Source organism: Oculina patagonica, chromosome 7 (genome assembly GCF_052425735.1).
Source record: "Oculina patagonica isolate OP01 chromosome 7, crgOcupat, whole genome shotgun sequence".
NCBI lineage: Eukaryota > Metazoa > Cnidaria > Anthozoa > Scleractinia > Oculinidae > Oculina > Oculina patagonica.
This window is the reverse complement of record NC_135764.1, coordinates 6,164,920-6,185,070: the sequence shown is the minus strand read 5'-3', so window position 1 is coordinate 6,185,070 and position 20,151 is coordinate 6,164,920. Positions and strand designations below refer to the sequence as shown.

Below are 20,151 nucleotides of genomic sequence, written 5' to 3'. Positions count from 1 at the left end.
AGCCTGTAACCAGCCCATCAGGCTGGTGCTTATTTACAGTTTTCATATCATGAATAATCTCGTTCCCAGATCTCGTGGGCGAAGCCAAAGGCGAGATCTGGTCAAATTTGCACCACGTGATTGCCTGTCAGGAATGTGGCAGGCGAGTCAATTGCGCATGCCCTAGACAATTCTAAGAAAATAGCAATCAAATGAATATCCAATCCTCAACCAAATGAATAACGAATGCTTTACCATTCTCATCTTTCGTGGAATAATATCTAGCAGAGTATTTAACTAAAGAATTAAGCAGAAGGCAATCATGAAAGCTTTAGGTCGGGTAAAAATATTTATTTGATTTTAAAAAATTGTTCATTTGGCGGTTACATGCAATGACTGAGACATGTCTAGATTTTATGCAAATTTGATCCGGTCACGTAATCAAACGTAAATATTCTGATCTTCTTACGGCAGATTCTCTGTTTTTAAACATCGTTATTCGTCAGAAATAGCTTTATAATGCTATAAACAACTAAAACGAAATCTTCTTGTCTTTTGAGGATGACTGCCTGCATGATCTATAATTTGCATAAAAAACAGACATTGAATTCCCTTGGGGCCGCATCACACGTTCAAATTTTAGCGCTGTGACAGCCATGCTTTGAAACAGCCAATCAAAAAAATTGAATTTTCTTACTTGGCCAGATCTCGCCTTCCGGCTTGTCTACCTGCGAGATGTAGGAACGAGATTATATCATGAAGCCAGAAGAAGTATTTCTACTCTCCCTTGTTTGGGATGCTAGTACATCACAGGGTTACCTCCAGCATTAAATTCCCCGGTTTCCATTTATACACCTGGGTAGAGATAGGCACTGTGAGAGTTAACTGTCAGTCTTGCCCAACACAGTGACCCTGGCCAAGGCTTGAACACAGGCTGCTCGATCTAGAGTCCATCGCACTAACCATTAGGCCAATGTCCCTCCTGCAGTCAGAGTCAAGAACTTTGTGAAAAACGTTAAAGTTTTTCAGTGTTCCAGATAAAATGGGGGTCTCAGGTCAAAAACCTACCAAGGTCAGCTCCCAGGGTACTCTGGCTTGTAAATAATGACGGGGATGATCGAATGGAGGCAGAACTCAGGACCCAAAAAAATCCCCAAGTCTTCCGACATTACCGAAAAAAATCCCTGGACCAAAAATAACCCCCCCAAAAAATCCCTTGTCAAATTACCCCTAAATTGCCAGGAAGGGCAATAATATACATGTAACACAAAGAAAACCATAATAAATTGAATGCTTGTTTTTGTTTATTTATCATACCATAAATATGCCAAGACCGCGCCAAGGCACTTTAGTTCGTTTTTAATACCCAAAAAATCTCCTATTTAAATCATATCACCCAAAAAAATACTTGCCAAATTTTCCAACCCCAAAAAATCCCGGAATCAAAAATTTCAAACCCCAAAAAATCCTTCGATCATCCCCGTCATTTACAAGTCGGAGTACCCCCCTGGGGGTCAGCTACCTCACCCAACAAATTACGGATCAATTTAGGTTTCTGGGAAACTGCTCACCTACCCCTCCCCAAACCTAACATTTTGCCCAAAGCGATAAGTAAGGGTTAATGTTAGGTTTGGGGAGGGGTAGGTGAGCAGTTTCCCAGAAACCTAAATTGATCCCAAATTTCACCCACTTTCAGTGTTACGTGAATAGTGGCTTTTTATCAACATTCATATTTTGATGTGCTAAACAAACAAGACGGATCGAAATCCGCCAATCACAGCCCACTAGCATGACCTGAACTGCTGGGCTCATTTGCATGAAACCAACACTGGTATTTATCAGTTTTGATTGGTTCATTTCAAACAGCATGTTAAAAGATGATGTCAAAAGATACATGTAGCTATGCACGTAACACTAAAAGCGGGTGTAACAGAAAAGGTGAGATTTTTGGTGAGCGTAGTGGGTATTTGACCTGTTGGAATTCCTTGTTTACACTTCGCCTTAAAATGTAGCTGGAACCCTGTTTTTAAGAGTTAACACAAACTTAAGTTGTTTGTTTACGTTGGTCACTGAAACACAAGATTCAACACTTTATAGCTACTTTAAATATTTTATTCAACTATTATGCCATGTTAAAAGATCACCTGTTTGTAGCTTAACAGTGTTCTAGAAATCACTTGTATGAATTTGCACTCATGCTACATTAGTTTTCTCCATTTTAGTACCATTCCTTACCTCCTTGACGAACAAATCAAGAATGGTGAAAGTCTAGTTAATAATTTCCTGAGAATGTTTCCTCTTGACTCTCCTTTATCATGCTTTCACTGTATCTTGATTTGCTGTGACTGTATTTTCAACTGTTGTACTTTCTGTATGACTGCTCCTGTCTGTTGTAGAATTGTCTTGATTATTATCTTTTGTCTTTTCTATACTTGAATCATCACCCTTGGCATCCTTTGTCCTTGTATTGTTTTGAGATCGGAATATTTGCTCATTTACTTCATGAATGTTGTATTTCCTAAGCTTGAACAAATCTTTAACCACACTCATGCAGCAGACATTCTAAAAAAGACAACCAGAAGCAACAATTCTAAATGTTTTACTTCAAAAGCGAACAGGAGAAGAAACTTCACAGTTTGGTAGAATTCAAAGCAAGGATAAAGCTTTTTATTTTGCAACAATTAAATTTTGTAGTAATAGTTAATCCTAAAAGGTTTATTACATGGTGTTCCAGAAAATATCCATACCCCGCCCATGGAAGAATTTTGTGGTTTGAATCCTCCCACTCCTCTGGAAATTCCAGTTAAGCTCCATAAAGGGGAAGCCTCAAGCCAAGTGGCCCATACTTGCCGGAGCTAATACCGGTTTCTGTAGCATTAAGCAGCTAGGAGTATTTCCACTCCCCCCTGAATGGGATGCTAGTCCATCGCAGGGAACCCCCCAGCATTATTTCGCCAATACCCATTTATACACCTGGGTGGAGAGAGGCACTATGAGAATAAAATGTCTTGCCTAAGAACACAACACAGTGACCCCGGCCAGGCCTGGAACCCAGACCACTTGATCCGGAGTCCGGCGCGCTAATTATTAGGCCACCATGTCTCCATACTTTCCTTTCAAATTTTTGGCTTTTGAGCGACCCCCCCCCCCCCCCGCCACACAACCCTTAGAGTTTCCATTGACGTTCCATGGGGTGGGTATGGATATTTTTTGGAACTGCACATTATTATTACAGCTACTATCAAATTTATACATTGAATTTTTACCTTGATAATTTCAACACATATTGCCAAGTCAGGATTATTCAGGTTAACAGTGTGTCCCTTCCCAGCATTCATTACCATGGCAGCCAATGCTGCAATTGTGTCGTCTCTGTGCATGCTACTGTTGTTCCTGGATTTGTACATTACACAAAACTGCAATCAAATCAAGATGATTTTTCATTAAGTACTAAGTAAAAAAACCCTCTGTGCTTAGGCCAGACAATGGGAGGCATAATGGCCTAATGGCAGAAACCCATAAGGGTTGAAATGTGTAACTCCAGTATGATTCGCATTGTACCAAGCGTTTACACATTCGTTTATATTAAGTACCATATTTGGAAAATCACGAGAAACATTTAACCAATCAAAATTACTATATCTGGATTAAATTCACAGCATGCGCTAGCTAGCGCTCGATGGCGTTATCTTGTTTTTGAACAACATTGGTTGAATAAAGTTAAATTTGGTTAAATTCTCCTGTTTCATCTTCATAAAGTAGTCTGGAGAACTTCGCTTTGATGCACTTAATGAATTTTTTTAGTTTCTGTGAGAAATTTACGGCGTTTAGGTCAAAATTCAAGCAACTGTCCGCAAAACTAAAAATTATGTTGCGTGTCATTACGTGTATAAAGTATCGCGTACAAATTCTTTGTGTTTCCAAATATGGTACTTAGCAAAATGAATATTCAAACACTGTGCGCGCGTTACACGTTTCAACCCTTATGGGTTTTTGCTAATGGTTAGTGCACTGTACTCCAGATCAAATGAAGAGCTGCGGGAAAGAACGGCCCCTGGAATTGCTGGCTAATTCGAACATTATCGAAACAGCTCCAAATTGCGCAGGTTTGTTTACGTGTGCTTAACACTGTCCTGTGTTCCATTTCGCTGGTCTTTCGTTCGTTTTCGAAAAGTAACACATGCAAAAGACAAGGTTTTTTGCTGGCGTCGTCTTTAGGACTTTGTTTCCTTTACAAACGATAAACAAAGGAAACCTTTTGTTCCTCAAAACAATGAAACCAGCTAAAGTTTTGGGATTACAGGCCTAGCCCTAACCCCTAAGCTTAACCCTAGCGAAAAAAGCTTAAGGTTTGACGCTAGGGTTTCATTTCAAATTTAGGGTTAAAAAACTACACCCAAGTTTAAGGGTTAGGGCTAGGGTTAGCGTTTCAAGCGGCTAGCTTTCACTGCAGTCTGCTTGCAGTTAGCTGCTTTTTGTTGTTTCAGGCAAGACTATTTTAATTTGTTACCGTTAGCTGTCATTTGAGGTGAAAGTGAAATAAAGACTGATTGTTGGGTGATAGACTGATTGATTGAATACGTTTGCTCCTGTTTTCACATTACACTAGTTTTGCTTTCAGTTAAGTGCCGCCAGCTTGCTCTCTTTTTTTTATTATTATTCCTTTTTTTTTATTGGAACACAAAGAAGATTAACTACTTACAAAACCAAAGACATACACTAGTTACAATACTACTTACAAAACAATACTTAAAAAAAAATTACCATCTTTATTATTTACTAAAACAATACTTATACTACACTACTTACTGTACAATACTTCTATAAACTACAGTTTTTGTACTACTTTTATACAGGTTTTTATTTTTTTTGTACATTTTTGCTTTGTAGTACACACTTACATACTAGTAACAATACACACCAATACAGAAATTACAAATTTTCCGCCTAATTTTGAATATTTAACCTACATTACCTACAATACTAATATGCTTCATATATACAGTACGGATTAGGAATGTTATAAAAGAAGTATTACAAAAGGAAAGCCCACGTACGCTGAAATTTGTGTAAACATTTACTTGCCATTGCACTCTCTCTAAGTATTTGCAATTTGTCGTTAAGACGAAGAAGGAACGTTCGGAAACACAGTTCGTCTTGGTCACCATTTGTGCAGAAAATATAGTGCTTTCCCAGGATAATTGAATAGTTAAGTGCCTGCCAGTGTGATATCTTGCCGAAAAAACCATATAGTATGTTACTTTGAGTTAGAGATGGTCGTTCTTGGGACTTCTCATACCACCAGTCTTCAAATAATTTCCAGAAGGAGGTTGTTTTTAAGCAATTAAGAAGCAAATGGTTTAAAGTCTGTTTTTCAGTATTGCATAGAGGACAAATGTCCTTGTCAGAAAGGCCAGCACGATAAAGACTCATCTGAGTAGGGAGTATGTTGTGTATAATATTATATTGGAACATAATGATTTTGGTTTCTTTTGTAATAGTGAAAGGTAATTGGTAAACCTTTTGGACATTACTCTCAGTAAAGCCATGACGAAGGATCTTACTTTGCGAAGTTGGTGGTTTGAAGGAGTTTTGTAGGAAAGTAGAGTAAATTGAAGCAGTCGACAATGGTGTTTCACTATTTTGATTGACAATGTCGGTATGGTTACACAGTTTTAGTTCATTTTTCCACGTGCGTGGTATGGCATCAAGGAGGCCGTAGTAGATGGTGAAAGGCACGTTAAGGTTGTATTTTATTTTAAATTCAGCAATGTTGTAAAAAAGTCCATGCTCGTTCAGTAAATGGTGCAAACGAACAATTCCTTGGGCAAACCAATTTCCAAAGATTGGCTTTCTGTCGATAAGAATGCTGCAGTTATTCCATAGAATTTCCTGTTTAATATCATAGGTGACAAATTACTCCTTAATTTTGGCGCGAAATTTCAACGTTAATTTATAATTTAACATGTGAAATTATAAAATTGCCATGGCAACATAGTTAGCGGCAAGATGGCGTCCGGAGTAAAAGATGTTTTAAGGCTTAAACTTTGTACATTTTCGCTTGAATTTCATCTTAGCCAGCAAGCCTTGGCCAGGTACTAAAACTTTTGATGATATTTTATATTTCAAAACGTCAAAACGACTTCAAGACTTAAGCCAAGTACATAAATGGCATCGAGCGGATTTTTGTTCTAAGACTAAAAAACCTTGCGAACTTAAGCAGAATGTATGCTTTCAACTTTTCAAAGCTCAGAGTTCGCGATGCAATGTGCCAGTCAAAAACATCTAAGATTGCAAACGTAATTTGTCACCTATGATATTAAAATGTAATCAAATGGTATACTCGTGAAATTAGAAAATAATTTCACTTGCATTTTGTCAAAATTATAATAATTTTGACAAAACGCGCGTGAAATTATTTTCTAATTTCACTCGTCACCATTTGATTACCCATACTAATATCACTGTTGTTGTCATCTAGTGTTTTAAAATTTTGCCAATGTTTTAAGATTGAGCAATAGAATATCCGGCAGATTTTCAAGCTTTAGAGATTTAACATCATAGCCAGCTTGCTCTCACTTCTATCTCCACACCTTACACCATCACACATCTACAAAATCCCACGAAAACAACATAAACTTCTGAGGTTTTCGTTCACACGAATCAATAGATTGATTGATGAATATTTAATGAGGCACAGAAAAAATTTTGCGAAGGGAACATGCCCTGCGAAACATCTAAAGAATTTTTTTGAAGTCTAAAACCAGTTCGCTTCTCGGCAACTTTGTCACTGCAGCACCCAAGGGGACACTGCAAAACTCACGCTGACATAGTTCCCGACAACAGATCTGTGTTTTTAGACTTTATTTACCACTTGGCTCCGCTGGCCTTTGTCGAACAATTTTTCTCTTGAGCGCTAAAAGACACTATTGTACAAAACTAAGGCCGAACATCTCTCATTTCTTTGAGAAATGCTGTGAGACTTACGGGTTTTCAGACTTAATAATGTCCTTCAACCGCCAAGTGGACGCATTTGCACTCCAACGAACCAGTAGTTTATTTTCTCAAGAAATGCGCCATTTTTGTTCTCTGTACTTGAATCCCTAACATGTGACTTAAGACGTCACAATAGAATAGCGAGTCCCAGTCCCTTGCTGCTACCGCCTCGGAGCAAATTAATGGCGGGCGGTCAGCAAAGTTGGTTTGTGAAACGCTGTTTTTACATCCTGGACAACTGTAATAAAGTTCCTCGAGGCAAGATTTGCACACGCGATGCGTGGAAAAATGTCTAGTGCTGGATTACTGTGGACAATGTAAGCTACAAAATCTTTTTTTTTTGCATATGTTATTTAATTTCGAAAACGAACGAAAGACCAGCGAAATGAAACACAGAACAGTGTTAAGCAAACGTAAACAAACCTGCATGCGCAATTTGGAGCTGTTTCGATAATGTTTCCAGGGGCCGTTCTTTCCCGCAGCTCTTCAAATGGTCTGGGTTCAAGCTCTGGCCGAGGCACTGTGTTGTGTTCTTGGGCAAGTCACTGTACTCTCATAATATTAAATAATAATATTATTACAATGATCTACAGATTTGTTACATGTACGCCTAGAATTACATTGTCTAGTGACTAATCATTTGGGACTAATCAACTAGGACTGAGATGCCAAAAATAATGTGACTTAAGGTAAAACTACAACTTGAACTTTGTCAAGCAATCAAGCAGAAAGTATCGCCCAGTTCTCTGTTAGCAACTCTGGACATAGTAAAGTTATGTTCCTTTCCTACCGTGGATGGTTTAGCATCTTCAGCAAAGAATGTTGACTGGAACATTTGCTCGGCAAGTTTCTGTAAATCCTCTTTATTTGCATGACAGGACCCAGCAATTGGGAGAAATCTTTGACAATGTCTAGAACAAGTGAAAATGACAGTATTATTAAGACTGTTATCATGTGTACTACAGCAGGAAGTGATTAATTCCCCTACATGAGAGTCTAGTAAGGAAAAATTATTGTCTTGGATTTATGTTACTGAGATGAAAAAAGAACGATGAAGAAATTTCAGAAAGAAAACAATGAGGTAGCATAAAGTTGTATTGTTCATGCATAACATAGGTTTGCTAACTCGTGAACTTGTAGCTTTACTACTACAGCTAAATACTTAGCATACTTGTGATATGGAAAATACAGCAGACAAGGTAAAATGATAAAGGACTGCCCTATTGCAGAAGCAACATACAACCAATTTTTTGTTCCAATAACCAGGTAGTAGTGTTCATAGACGTAGTAGTAAAATTTTAAGCCTTGGTTCTGAGGTCTTGGAAGGCGCAGTGGCATAATTGTTTGTTCACTGGACTCTGGATTGAGTGGTCAGGTTTTGAGCCCTGGACCAGGTTATTGGGTTGTGTCCAGGTGTATAATTGGGTACTAGCAAATGTAATGCTGGGGGGCAACCCTAGATGGACTAGCATCCCATCTAGGGGGGGGGGAGAGAGTAGAAATACTTCTAGTTGCTTCATGCTACTGAAACTGGATAAGTTTTGGCCTGATGGGCCACTAGGCTCAAATTCAGACTTTACTTACTGGGGTCTTGGTCAGTCTGAAATGGTCACAAAACTGTGCTCTCTCATTTTAACGCTTTGAAATTTTCACAGTTTAGGAAATAGTGGCAAGGCATGCTCTCACAATTGGTTTGGTTGATTTGGCTCTAAAGAGTTCAAAGAGAACATGTACATATACTACATCCCCTGGATCAGGATGGCATGCTAGGAGTATTTCAACTCCTCCCTGAATGGGATGTTAGTCCATCACAGGGTTACCCCCAAACATTAAATCCGCCAGTACCCATTCAATATACACCTGAGTGAAAAGAGGCACTGTGAGAGTAAATTGTCTTTCCCAAGAATACAGTGCAATGATCCTGGTCAGGGCTTGAACCCAGACCAGATTAACCTTTAGGCCGCCACGCCTCCAATTCAAAGTAATGAAAAAATATCAAATCCTTTAGTATTGGTGGCCTTACCTGGTCTTCTTGCATCCAGTCTTCAACATATCTGTTAAAATGGTATGAACCAAATCTGTAGGGTCCTTAGAATCAGGAAGGTTGGTTTTGATGAAGATGACGTTATTAGCTCCACTCAACACAGCCTGGAATCTCTTTTCTTGCTTGGCCTCTTGCAGTTCCTTGACTTCCTTAGCCAAAGCCTCTTCTATATCCTCGGAATCACTATTACTGGCAGCATCATCCCCCTGCCGGTTGTGCTCAGGACCATAGAGTTTGTCTGCATACTTAATGCAAGAAAAGACCATGGTCTTAGATTCAAACTCAGCCATGCTGCATTCTATGTAGGTTATGCCAAAGACCTTTGGCATGGATTTCAAAATTGTGCCAGGCACTGGCATACAAAAGTAGCTGGCATGTTTTAACTGGTATTCAAATAACTTATTCAACTTGAAGGTAAAAATAATAAAGGGCCTTGGCATAGACTTCGGCATACCTTCAGCGTAATGTGAAAATCTGAATGCACTTTGGCAGTTAGTTACACAGGGGGATATCCAAAAGATAGGTCAGTGAAGATTGACTGGTGTGAATTATAATAGCGTCGCGCACAAATTCTAAAAATAGATTTAGTCTCATGAGACCCCCCGCGTGACTCAGACAAACATTGCAGTCGGCCATAAGCGAATGTATGCGAGAGAGCGTCAATACGTGAAGAAAACATGTAAAAAGTTAGGTAAATCGGAGTGTATGCTTTCTCAAAGGGTCAAGAATGGTTAGTACAAAGTACAGCTGTCATGGTGAGTGCAAAACCGACTCAAGGTATCCTGAACATTGGCCAAAATCACTCTTAGAGCTGGAGGAATCGGGGAAGAAAGTCTTCATTCCATTCGGCTTACGGTACGAATTGCGAAACGAAACGGTACTTTACGAAATGGTACTTTGCGAAACGGTACTGAGGTAAAAATATTTAAAAATATTGAATGGGGCAAATAAACATTGATTGCAAAACAGGTATAAGTCATGCCCGTCGACCCAGGTTTTTTTTTTTTTATTTTTTTTTTTTATTGCAAGTACTTACAACATTTAACATACAACATTACGATGATTACAAAATATAGATGTCTAATTTTACAAAAGGAGCTACTTTACAGTACAGCTTAGACAGTGTAAAAAAATAGTTACAAAAATTACTCTATTAAAGTCAATACTATTAACATTACAACACTTAGGATAACATTACAACACTTAGGCTAACAATGCAAAAAGAAAATAATAACAAATAACATTGCCTATAATCATTAACAGAGAGAAAACGAAAGAAAATGAACGATCTAGCGAGAAACAAAAACAAAAGGAAACTAATTGCTTTGTAAAAAATTCCATTTCTTGATATAGTTATCGTATTTACCGGATTTGATAGCAATATGTTTTTCTAATAATAGTTTGTCGCGAACGAGGGATATGTACTCGTTAAACTGAACTTTATTTTATTTTTTTTTTTTTTTTTTTTTTTTAGGCCGGTGCTACGGTATAAAAAGTATTTTCCTAATATAATAAGATGGTTTAGGGCTAAACAACCACGAGTAGAGTCCAATATACCATATAGGACATCTAAGTTCGAAAGATGGACTCTTTTCCTACTATGAGCATTATACCAATCTTGAAACTCTACCCAGAAAGATTTTGCTTGAGTGCACTCTATAAAAAGGTGCCAGATGGTATGGAGCTCGGTAGGGCAGAAAGGACAAGTTGGGGAGTCAACTTTCTTCATCTTATGTAATAAGCTATTGGTAGGTAGGATGCGATGAATGATCTTGTACTGGAACATCATCATTTTGGTTTCTTTTGTAACGTTAAATGGTAAAAGATAAACCTTACACAGATTGTTCTTTTCTACCCCATATTCAATAAGTTTCCTTTCTGCTGTGGGGGGAGATAGCTTTTCCAAGGATACCAGTTTGTCATAGAGAGTTTTGCAACTCAACGAATCGCTTATTGAATCAAGGGGTTTTATGGGTAGTTGGTCGTTAGAGTTTAAAAGCTTTTTCCACGAGCGAGGGAAAGCAGAAATGATGCTGTAATACTGTAGAAAATTAAACTTAGTCTTGAATTTTTCGCAAAGAGAATTAAAAGATAGAAAGTGATTTTTTTCTGTGTTAAGTAAGTCTGATATGTGCATGACTCCAGCCTGATGCCAATGTGAAAAATAAATCGATTTTTTATTAACAATTAGAAACCTATTGTTCCAGATTACTTGCTCTAGTACCTCAGATTTATTTTGAGGATCAGTCACAGTGATTTTCTGCCAGAGGGCTATGATGTCTTTGTAAAATTTTGGGAGGTGTTCACTTAGGCAAAGAAGCTTACAGTCATAGTTACACTGAAATAAGAAAGTGCCACCGACGTTGGCAAGGAAAGAGGTTGGAATATATTTCCATGGAGCGTCGTGGTCTGAACATAGGCGGTTTACCCAGTTTAGTTTTAGAGCTTTGTCAAAAATAGCGAAATCTTTCATTTCTAAGCCACCTTTTTTTTTAGATTTTATCAGAGTCGACTTTTTGATTTTCGCAGGTTTGTGGCTCCATACAAAGTCGAAAATCATTCTATTCACTTCTTCAGCGAATCGTAGTGGCGTTTCCATGGAGCTGCAGATGAATATGACTTTTGAAAGGGCTAGAGTTTTAACAATGTTTATTCTTCCATAAACAGAGATATCCCTTTGAGACCAAAAGTTTAAAGTCTTCTGTAATTTTGACAGCTTGTCGAAGAAGTTTCTTTGGTCTGACAGATTGTCATCGTACGAGAAGTGTGTACCTAGAGCGTAGACAGGTTCATCTGTCATTTGAAGATTTAAAATTTGGTCTTTTCTATGTCTCATTGAGCCAAGCCATAACATTTCAGACTTTGATACTTCGACCCAGGTTTGCGTGAGGGATAAATGTATGCCTGCTTTTGAATCGAAACTTGCCGCGTCGCGAAAGAATTTATTTTCGAACATGAATCAAAAATGCAAAACGTGAATGAAAGTAACATCAAAAATCAAAAATAAAGACGCCTGTCAAAGCACTACTCTCGCTTTAGTCATCCGAAAATGAAGGAAGCGAAATCTTTCTGCCGCCGAGGATTTCTTATCTTTATTATATAGTGCCGTGAATGTATGCCGCCCGGCGTGCCAGTGTGTAAATATTAAAAGGTCGCGGTGGTCACGTTTGTCATGCTTTCTTGTAATGTGTAGTCATGAAAACGAATGGATTAAAAGTCTGTTTTTTAACATGGCGAACGTTTATTAAGATTGAATAAAAGTTTCACAGAAGGTTCAGGAATTTATGGCGTTTATTTGCGGGGAATGTGTTATCTTTCGGGCGACAAACGCCGACAACTGTGATTATGCAAATGACTGCTATACCGTTCAGCCACATTTTTGCCGATAAGAATTATTTCGAGCCGATCAAAATAGCTATTTTCGGTCAATTCTAAATTTGACGCTAGGTTCGTGATTAGTGTTTAAGTAATACGATTTTTACGGCTTGATAGTAGTCCAGCCTTTATACATTCCGTAACACGTTTCACAATTAAGGTCGTCACGAAGGGTTGTCGTTTTCCGCTTAATTTTAGCCCTCTGCACTTCAGCCATCGTTTTAACTGATCCACAGTGTAGTTCTCTGCTTCACTTTCAAATTTCGAGCCAGGAACGCCATCATCTTGCGTGAGAACGGTCAAAGACCGAAGCGAAGTGTTCGCGAGCGACATAATTTCTTCAGATCGCTCTTGTAGTTTGTCTGAGTCAAGTGGGGGGTCTCAATTTTGGTGACGTCATTTGTGCGCGACGCTATTACTTCGACTGGGTAACTTGCCCTGGTATGTGAGCTATACAGATGTGCTGCTGGGCCACTTATGGTATGGTTTTCAAGCAGTTTAGTCTGGAGTAGGAGTAGGGTATAAAATCAGGGAGTTCTGCTTAACAACGGGTATTACTTACAGGGAAACTGCTTGTATGAAACTGAAATTATTACGACAACTTAAAAGCAAGAAGACGTTGGAGCTGGGTAGGACATGTATGTGCTTAGGATGGAAGGAAAAGCTATCCCCAAAACAGCAGTTCATTGGACACCAGAAGGGAAAAGACAGCGAGGACGACCAAGAACAACTTGGAGGCGGACGATGGAAAGCGAACTTAAAACCCTTAACTACACCTGGGGAGACATCGAAAAGAAAGCTCGTGACAGGCATGTGTGGAGAATCTTTGTTGCTGCCCTTAGCGGCGATGGCGTATAGGGCAGTAAGTAAGTATAAAGTAAGTAAAAGCAACTGACAGAGTTATAGATGGAGTGTCAGATAGTGGTAGAATTAGAACATGTATTACTGCGTGTCAAAACCTACTTCATTTAGGACGTTGTAAGCTTCTCTTACGCACAGTTTCTCTCTTTCGTTACACGTGACAAGAATGCCTTTCATCCCCGGAGTAAGGAGCTCTTGTCCTCTTTTCTGACAAAATCCACAAGAAAAATTGGTTTAGGAAATCGAAACATAAAAACGAAAGTTTGAAGTTATATATCTGAGGACAAAATGACTGACCTTCTTTTTATGTCCGACGTAAAATGGTTTTGGCCGCTTTCGTTTCAAATCCGTGTTGTTGTCCGCCATTTTGATTCCGTTTTGTTGGTCCCAGTACTACTCTTCTAAAGGGGGGAAGCCTGGTGCACAACCAGAAGCGGGGAAAAATTCGAGTTTCGAGCTTTGGTTCGACGGTGCATCTTTATTTTTTACAAGGAAAAAGAAATTCAAAGGCCTCACATTGAATATGTCACTTCGTAGTAACGAAAACGAAGACCCCGAAAACGAAGACCTAAGACCTAAGACCCATACGAAAACTAAGACCCGTACGAAAACTAAGACCCGTACGAAAACTAAGACCTAAGACCCGTGCGAAAACTAAGACCCATACGAAAACTAAGACCCGTACGAAAACTAAGACCCGTACGAAAACTAAGACCCATACGAAAACGAAGACCCGTACGAAAACGAAGACCCGTATATACGAAAACGAATACCCGGCAAAAACCAGCGTTACCCAGAGTTGCGTGACATTAATAATAATGACAGAATAATATTGAAGCAGACTGAGCGTACTAAGAACGTACTACTGAAATCGAAAATCAATGAGCGCTTTACATTTACATGGAGTTTTCGGTGAGAATTTTTCGACAAATGGAACGTTACAGTTACTTCAACACGTAAACGGAATGAAAAGATGCTGTTCCTTTTGAAAATTCCATTCTGATAGCACTGCGGGAGCCTTGGTCACACATGACTTGCCAAGGTTTTTAATCTTTTGGTCGGGGAAATGAGACAAGTACAAATGTGGTCAAATATCGTGTGACATTTGTACTCGTTTTGCGCGATGTTTGTACTCTACGAATTAGTGTTGGATTGGAATAATATTGAAGCAGACGAGTACTGAGAACGTATCGATCAAGTTTCATTGAAATCCTACATTTTGAAGTGAGTACGCCTCGCTACGCGCTACATGAGTAAAATTAAAACATCTTGGCAAGTACGCCTGTCGGCCCCGGCAAATGAATGAAAGGCCACTATTGATATGACTACACATAAGAAGCACTAACAAAAACTTTATTTACTAAGCAAAAAACAGATGACAGGCCTACACAGACTCCTATTTCGTGACATAAATTTGTACAAAGTAAGCCGTTCGGTAAAATTGGATTTGGTCGTCCAATTTATTTTGACGCCTCAAAGATGTTTAGAAAGGGCACTATGCTGTCAGTTGTATTATAAGGAGGCGATTTTAGCTAGGTTAAGTAGAGTCGAAAAAATGCCGCTCAGCAGATGTGAAGAGGTGATAGATCGGCACAGTTTCCCGTTAGTACACTTTGACACCTGTATTAATTTTTTCACTCCGCACCCTTCTACGCGGATGTAAAGCGAGAAATAATAATCGGGTAGCGAAGTTTATTTAAGCAAGTATTGTGCGCGAGAAGATTTCGATACGGTGCATTACTGCTGGGGGACTTTGGCTGTCTCTTCTGTGACGCAGAAGCAACCGTTTTCGGTCAGGTTTTAGTTTTCGATCAAGTCTAGACTTTTGATCAGTAGTACGTTCTTAGTACGCTCAGTCTGCTTCAATATTATTCTGTCATTATTATTAATGTCACGCAACTCTGGGTAACGCTGGTTTTGGCCGGGTCTTCGTTTTCGTATATACGGGTCTTCGTTTTCGTACGGGTCTTCGTTTTCGTATGGGTCTTAGTTTTCGTACGGGTCTTAGTTTTCGTATGGGTCTTAGTTTTCGTACGGGTCTTAGTTTTCGTATGGGTCTTAGGTCTTAGTTTTCGTATGGGTCTTAGTTTTCGTATGGGTCTTAGTTTTCGTATGGGTCTTAGGTCTTAGTTTTCGTACGGGTCTTAGTTTTCGTATGGGTCTTAGGTCTTAGTTTTCGTATGGGTCTTAGTTTTCGTATGGGTCTAAGTTTTCGTATGGGTCTTAGTTTTCGTACGGGTCTTAGTTTTCGTATGGGTCTTAGGTCTTAGTTTTCGTACGGGTCTTAGTTTTCGTATGGGTCTTAGGTCTTAGGTCTTCGTTTTCGGGGTCTTCGTTTTCGTTACTACCTTCTACTGGTGCTCATGATGTGCGAGCTTCTATAAAAGGTAGGATTAAAGCTATTTTCAAAGTCATATTTGCTCGGATTTTGTTTACGAAATCGAAAATTTGTTCTCGGATTTTCGCGGTAAGTCACGAATACTTCATTAGCTGATTAACCAGCTTAATTTGCTACAGGCTGCTTAATTATAAGCTTAAACGCCGATCGTAAACAATTCAAATTAGCCATAAACATTCGTTTTTCGTTTAATTAACGGAAGTTGTGGAAAATGACAGACGATTCGGATAAACCAGAGGACAAATTTGCGCAGTTTGTATGTTTCAAGACCGCTGATTCAATTCCCGTGGACTTGTTTCAAAACTCCTGGATTCCATTTGCTGAACAATTCTTTTCTCGTGGTATCAACACAATAATCTTCTCCGAGAAGCTGCCACTAAGCGGCGATTTGAGTCCTTACAAATTTATCGCCAAGAATTGTTGGGCATCGATTCAGGCAATCAAAGGAACATTCCCTAGAGGTCTTCCGTCGCCTAGTAGCCGAGGACACATAACAGTTTCTCAGGTATTTGCTTTCCTCCAGAAAAAAAAGAAAATCATCATCAAATCTACCTGAGGAAACAAAATTTAGTTTTGAATACTTGCTTCAACCATATTTCACAGTCTGCCATGTTTCCTCTTTATTGAACCCCTTCCCTTCCCTAGATGGTAGATAATGGCAATTAATATAAGACACCAATAAGTCCATTTTATTTCTTTTATGTGTGCTCTAGATAATAGTTTGAAATAAGACTCCCCCTATCTTCAGTAAGTCTTGAAAACAGAGCTTTCATGGAAATTTTTACAAAGTTGTCTCTGAGACCAGAATAGCCGTGCAGTATTTCTCATGCAGTTGCTAAGCAACTGATTTTGCAATAAGAACATGCCTTTTGGACCCGGCCAGTCCAATGGATGATGAAATTCGAAAATCAATTAAATAAAATCGATTATATTGATTATATTGATTGGTTTAAAGATGATTTCCAGTTCGTACTGCGCAATCTCCGCCTGCAATGTTTGTGAGTCTCACAAACAGAAGAATGTTTACTAGCAAAAATAACAATTCCGGGACAAAACTTACCTTTTTCTTCATTATTAACGCCAGATATCCTTGCAAAACAATAATAAGGAGTAAAAGAAGCTCGACGGTATTTCAAACGGACGTTTTAGCTCATCGTGAATTCTTGAACGAAACGATCCGTAATGGCGAACTAAAAAACTTCATGTACGCTATCACCGAAGTGTAACGTTTCAACGAATTCAAAACAAAAACGAAAACAAACCCCGAGTCTGCGCAGTACGGACTGGAAATCAGCTTTAATGTCTGATGATCAATTGTCATCGATTGGACTCTCTGCACCCTTTCCTTCCCCCCTGGATGCAAACTTTGAAAGGTGCCAACAGGAAATCAACTAGAGTGCTGAGAGATCTGTCCTTCCATAAGGAGGGAGGGAGGGGGGGGGGGGGTAATTTGGAAAAAACAGCCCTTGTTTCCCAAACTGGTTTGTATAACATCTGAAAAGTGATCTTTTAAAAGGAAGTCTTAACAAAGGCTGTTGAGGGATGTAAGTGGGAGGAGGCACCAAAATATCTACAGGGACCAAAGTTTGACCCACCTACATCATTGTCCCACAAATTATACAAACTGATATGAAGATTTCAAGCTAATTTGCTTACAGCGTCACTATAAGCATAACACAATTGTTTGTTTTACAGGGTGGGATATTCAAGCTGATACATGTAGCCAAGATAGATGGTACCACTGTCAAACACAATGCTATCTTCAAAGGTGGTTTTAAAGCCTTTACAATGATTCCTCTTGTCAAGGAGGAAGCTTTACCAAAGGACACTGTTATGGCATATGCTGATCACCTAATCACTCTGCCAGGCTTTGAGACTTTGAACGTTTATAAATTACACAACAGTTCTGGTCCATCCAGTGAATGGCTGTATGAGTGGATCATTGAGGCATTTTTTAATTCTGTTATGGCTACTGAGGAATCAGTCCTCAAAGACTTGATGAATTGCCCCTCGGTAACTAAAAAATGGGAAATAAGTATTTTTAAGGACTACATGCAAATGGGAGGTTAAACACCCTATCAAACTTTTGTTGGTGGATAATAATTTTTTATTAAATATAGAAAACTGCACTTAAATCTCAAAACAGATCACTTTCCATTGATTCTACTGCAGCTAAAAAATTGAAATTTTATTCTTACTGCTCTAATTTACAATTACAAACTGTAAAAGGCAAAATAAAATATGTTGATAACAGTTTGAGGTCATCTATTATTTTCATGCAGTGAAAGGTTGGCTAATCTATGTTAATCCTTTTTACTGGCCTTTTCCCATTGGATAATTATTTTATTACTGATAAAACTTACAGGTCTAGTAATACAGTTCAACCCCCTATTAAACGGCCACCCTCGGGGAAAAGGTAAGTGGCTGCTTAAGGGCCGGACTTAACATAAATTTCTTTTTCTGCCGCTTTACATGAGTTTTTTTGGAAATATCTCGTCCGTTTTTTTAAGCAATGCAAAAACCCTATGCTCGTCCCATAAATCTATGTTTAGGGGTGTTGTGTAATTCACCCCGTTTTTTATTTTTTTTGGCCCATAATTTGCTGTAACCCCCCTCCCCCCGCTACTAAGCTTTCCGAAATAATGAACTCCCCCCTCATCTTGCCAACCCCCCTTTCATGCACTAATAAATGAAAGCCCCCTAATTCAAATTTTCAATAAGATTCCCTCCCTCTTTCATACTAGATTACTTCCCCCGGCATTGCAAATGAATCCACTATCGGATATTTCGCTTAATTCCTGTATTCCACCCCCTACAGTAAACAAAAGCATACAGCTTCACTTGTAAATGAAAAGAAGCGATTCCTTTTTCTCTCCAAGGCGCTTTCCATCCTTGACAGTGGCCAGATCTTTAATCAGTGCAAGTGTTTCTTCCACCAGTTGTTTGTCTGCCGTCTCACGAAAATTCACAGTGTGAGTCAAGAAGTCGAGCAGCAGATTTCCTTCGGTTGATTTCTCATCAAACACCTCGGTAACATCAATGGGATATTCTTGGCTGTATATTTCATGTTTCCAGCCGTTGTCGTTAGCGATCTTGATAATTTTGTCAGCTGTTTCGTAGTTCTCGCTATTCTTGTTTTTTCCATGCCACTGTTGATTGTTTTGTCTCCAAGTAACCCAGTATATAAGGTCGTGGCCCGCGATCAAACAAGCAACACTTCCCTTGTCGCTAAGTTCTTTCTCAAAACAGTGAATCAAAGCCTCTTCGATGTCAACGTGGTAGAAGCTGTGCATGAAATGAACCATGTCAAACTTTATCATTTCATTCTGGCGTTCTTGATACTCTTGAAATGTCTGCTGACAAATTTCGAACTCTGTCAGTTGATCGTTTAGCGGACTGGGCAGGTTTTCAACGGCAGCTTTGTACAGACCACACGAATATTCATTGGGCTCGATGGCTCGGTTGAACAACTTCATATGCTGGCCTTGTTCGCCTTTCAGAGATTCTTCTTTGATTATTTTCATGATTTCCATATCCATCTCTCCATTTCCACTTCCAACGCTTAAGATGTTGAAACGCGATCGTTGCTGGCACGAAGGAAGAGTCAACCTTCGAATCAACGGCGGTATATGATCGTAATATCTCAAAATTTTTCTTTCTTTCTCCAGACTTTGCCATGAACAAACCCAAACTTTTCTCATAATGTTCTCCGGAGGTCAAGGGAAACGTAGTCATATTTTCAGTATTTTCTCTCGTGTATAAGAAGTTATATTCAAGTGAGATCGAGATAGGTAGAGTTCAAGAATGACTCAAGCCAACGCCTTATCTACGCCACAGTTGGTTTGAAATGTAAATTTAGATATTTCGTTTCGTTCCATTACTTTCTCAAAGAAGTAATCCTACCGTGTCGAATAGACAAGGTCGACGCGACTTAATTCGTTCTTCCGACAACATGTATTCTTCATTTTAATACTGCTTCTTCTTCAATCTCCCATAAAAATTATAAGTGCAAAATATGACGTCGCGTTTGCCTTATCCTCTGGAGCGCATTATGTTAAAAGTTTAAATGTGTAAAGCGAAATCTTGAGATACTCTTTGTTGTCTGACACCAAATATGTAGAGTTTGCCAAAAAGCATCATGAACTTGAAGACAAAGGGCTGTTCTGGGAAATGATTAAAATGGAAATTAGAGCTTTCACAAGACAATTCTCGAAGAATGAAAAGCAAAATCTAAACGTGACGAAATATCTGCTCTTTTGTCGGATATGACTTAATTACAGTGCAAGCTCCAGACAGAGTACAGCGATTCTCTTAGAAGTGAATAAGAAACAATAAAATCCAAGCTTACCAAAATAGCAAGCGTCAAATCGTGAGGCGCGATTATACGAAGCACAGCGCGCTGGTCTGAACACGCGGCGAGAGAAATAGTAAGTACTTTTACAATTTAGAAAAAACAAATCACAGGAAAAAAACACATAACGTCCTTAATTATTAGCGA

At 38.9% G+C, this 20,151-nt stretch overlaps 2 protein-coding genes and 1 pseudogene across 3 annotated transcripts; 1 reads left to right on the top strand and 2 right to left on the bottom strand.

Annotated features, from left to right (window-relative positions):
- Window positions 1–2,069: 2,069 nt before the first annotated feature.
- On the bottom strand, window positions 2,070–15,662 carry LOC144659440 (THUMP domain-containing protein 1-like). Of its 2 annotated transcripts, XM_078519886.1 has the most exons (7): window positions 15,604–15,662; window positions 13,553–13,784; window positions 13,358–13,462; window positions 8,999–9,264; window positions 7,766–7,886; window positions 3,246–3,395; window positions 2,215–2,541 (listed from the first exon to the last, which is right to left on the bottom strand). In XM_078519886.1, the coding sequence occupies exons 2-7, from the start codon at window positions 13,619–13,621 to the stop codon at window positions 2,293–2,295; spliced, it is 960 nt and encodes a 319-aa protein (XP_078376012.1). In that variant the 5' UTR covers window positions 13,622–13,784; window positions 15,604–15,662; the 3' UTR covers window positions 2,215–2,292. The 2 variants fall into 2 exon arrangements, with proteins under 2 accessions (XP_078376011.1, XP_078376012.1); XM_078519885.1 differs by lacking the exon at window positions 15,604–15,662 and having other exon boundaries at window positions 2,070–2,541.
- Window positions 15,663–15,833: 171 nt separating this feature from the next.
- Window positions 15,834–17,906, top strand: LOC144659455 (uncharacterized). The gene is made up of 2 exons (XM_078519903.1): window positions 15,834–16,158; window positions 17,349–17,906. Exons 1-2 carry the CDS (start codon window positions 15,865–15,867, stop codon window positions 17,721–17,723), a joined length of 669 nt encoding a protein of 222 aa, XP_078376029.1. The 5' UTR covers window positions 15,834–15,864; the 3' UTR covers window positions 17,724–17,906.
- A 416-nt stretch (window positions 17,907–18,322) lies between these two features.
- Window positions 18,323–19,480, bottom strand: LOC144659445 (histamine N-methyltransferase-like; annotated as a pseudogene).
- Window positions 19,481–20,151: the final 671 nt, after the last annotated feature.

What these genes read in the sequence shown, in the direction of transcription:
- LOC144659440 (XM_078519886.1), bottom strand. Translation starts at nt 13,621, where the DNA reads ATGGCGGACAACAACACGGATTTGAAACGAAAGCGGCCAAAACCATTT. An exon ending in ACGTCGGACATAAAAAGAAG is followed by an intron (nt 13,463 to 13,552) that starts GTCAGTCATTTT and finishes GGATTTTGTCAG; the next exon opens with AAAAGAGGACAAGAGCTCCT. An exon ending in CTTACAACGTCCTAAATGAA is followed by an intron (nt 9,265 to 13,357) that starts GTAGGTTTTGAC and finishes TCTTGCATTAAG; the next exon opens with TATGCAGACAAACTCTATGG.
- LOC144659455 (XM_078519903.1), top strand. Translation starts at nt 15,865, where the DNA reads ATGACAGACGATTCGGATAAACCAGAGGACAAATTTGCGCAGTTTGTA. An exon ending in GACACATAACAGTTTCTCAG is followed by an intron (nt 16,159 to 17,348) that starts GTATTTGCTTTC and finishes TTTGTTTTACAG; the next exon opens with GGTGGGATATTCAAGCTGAT.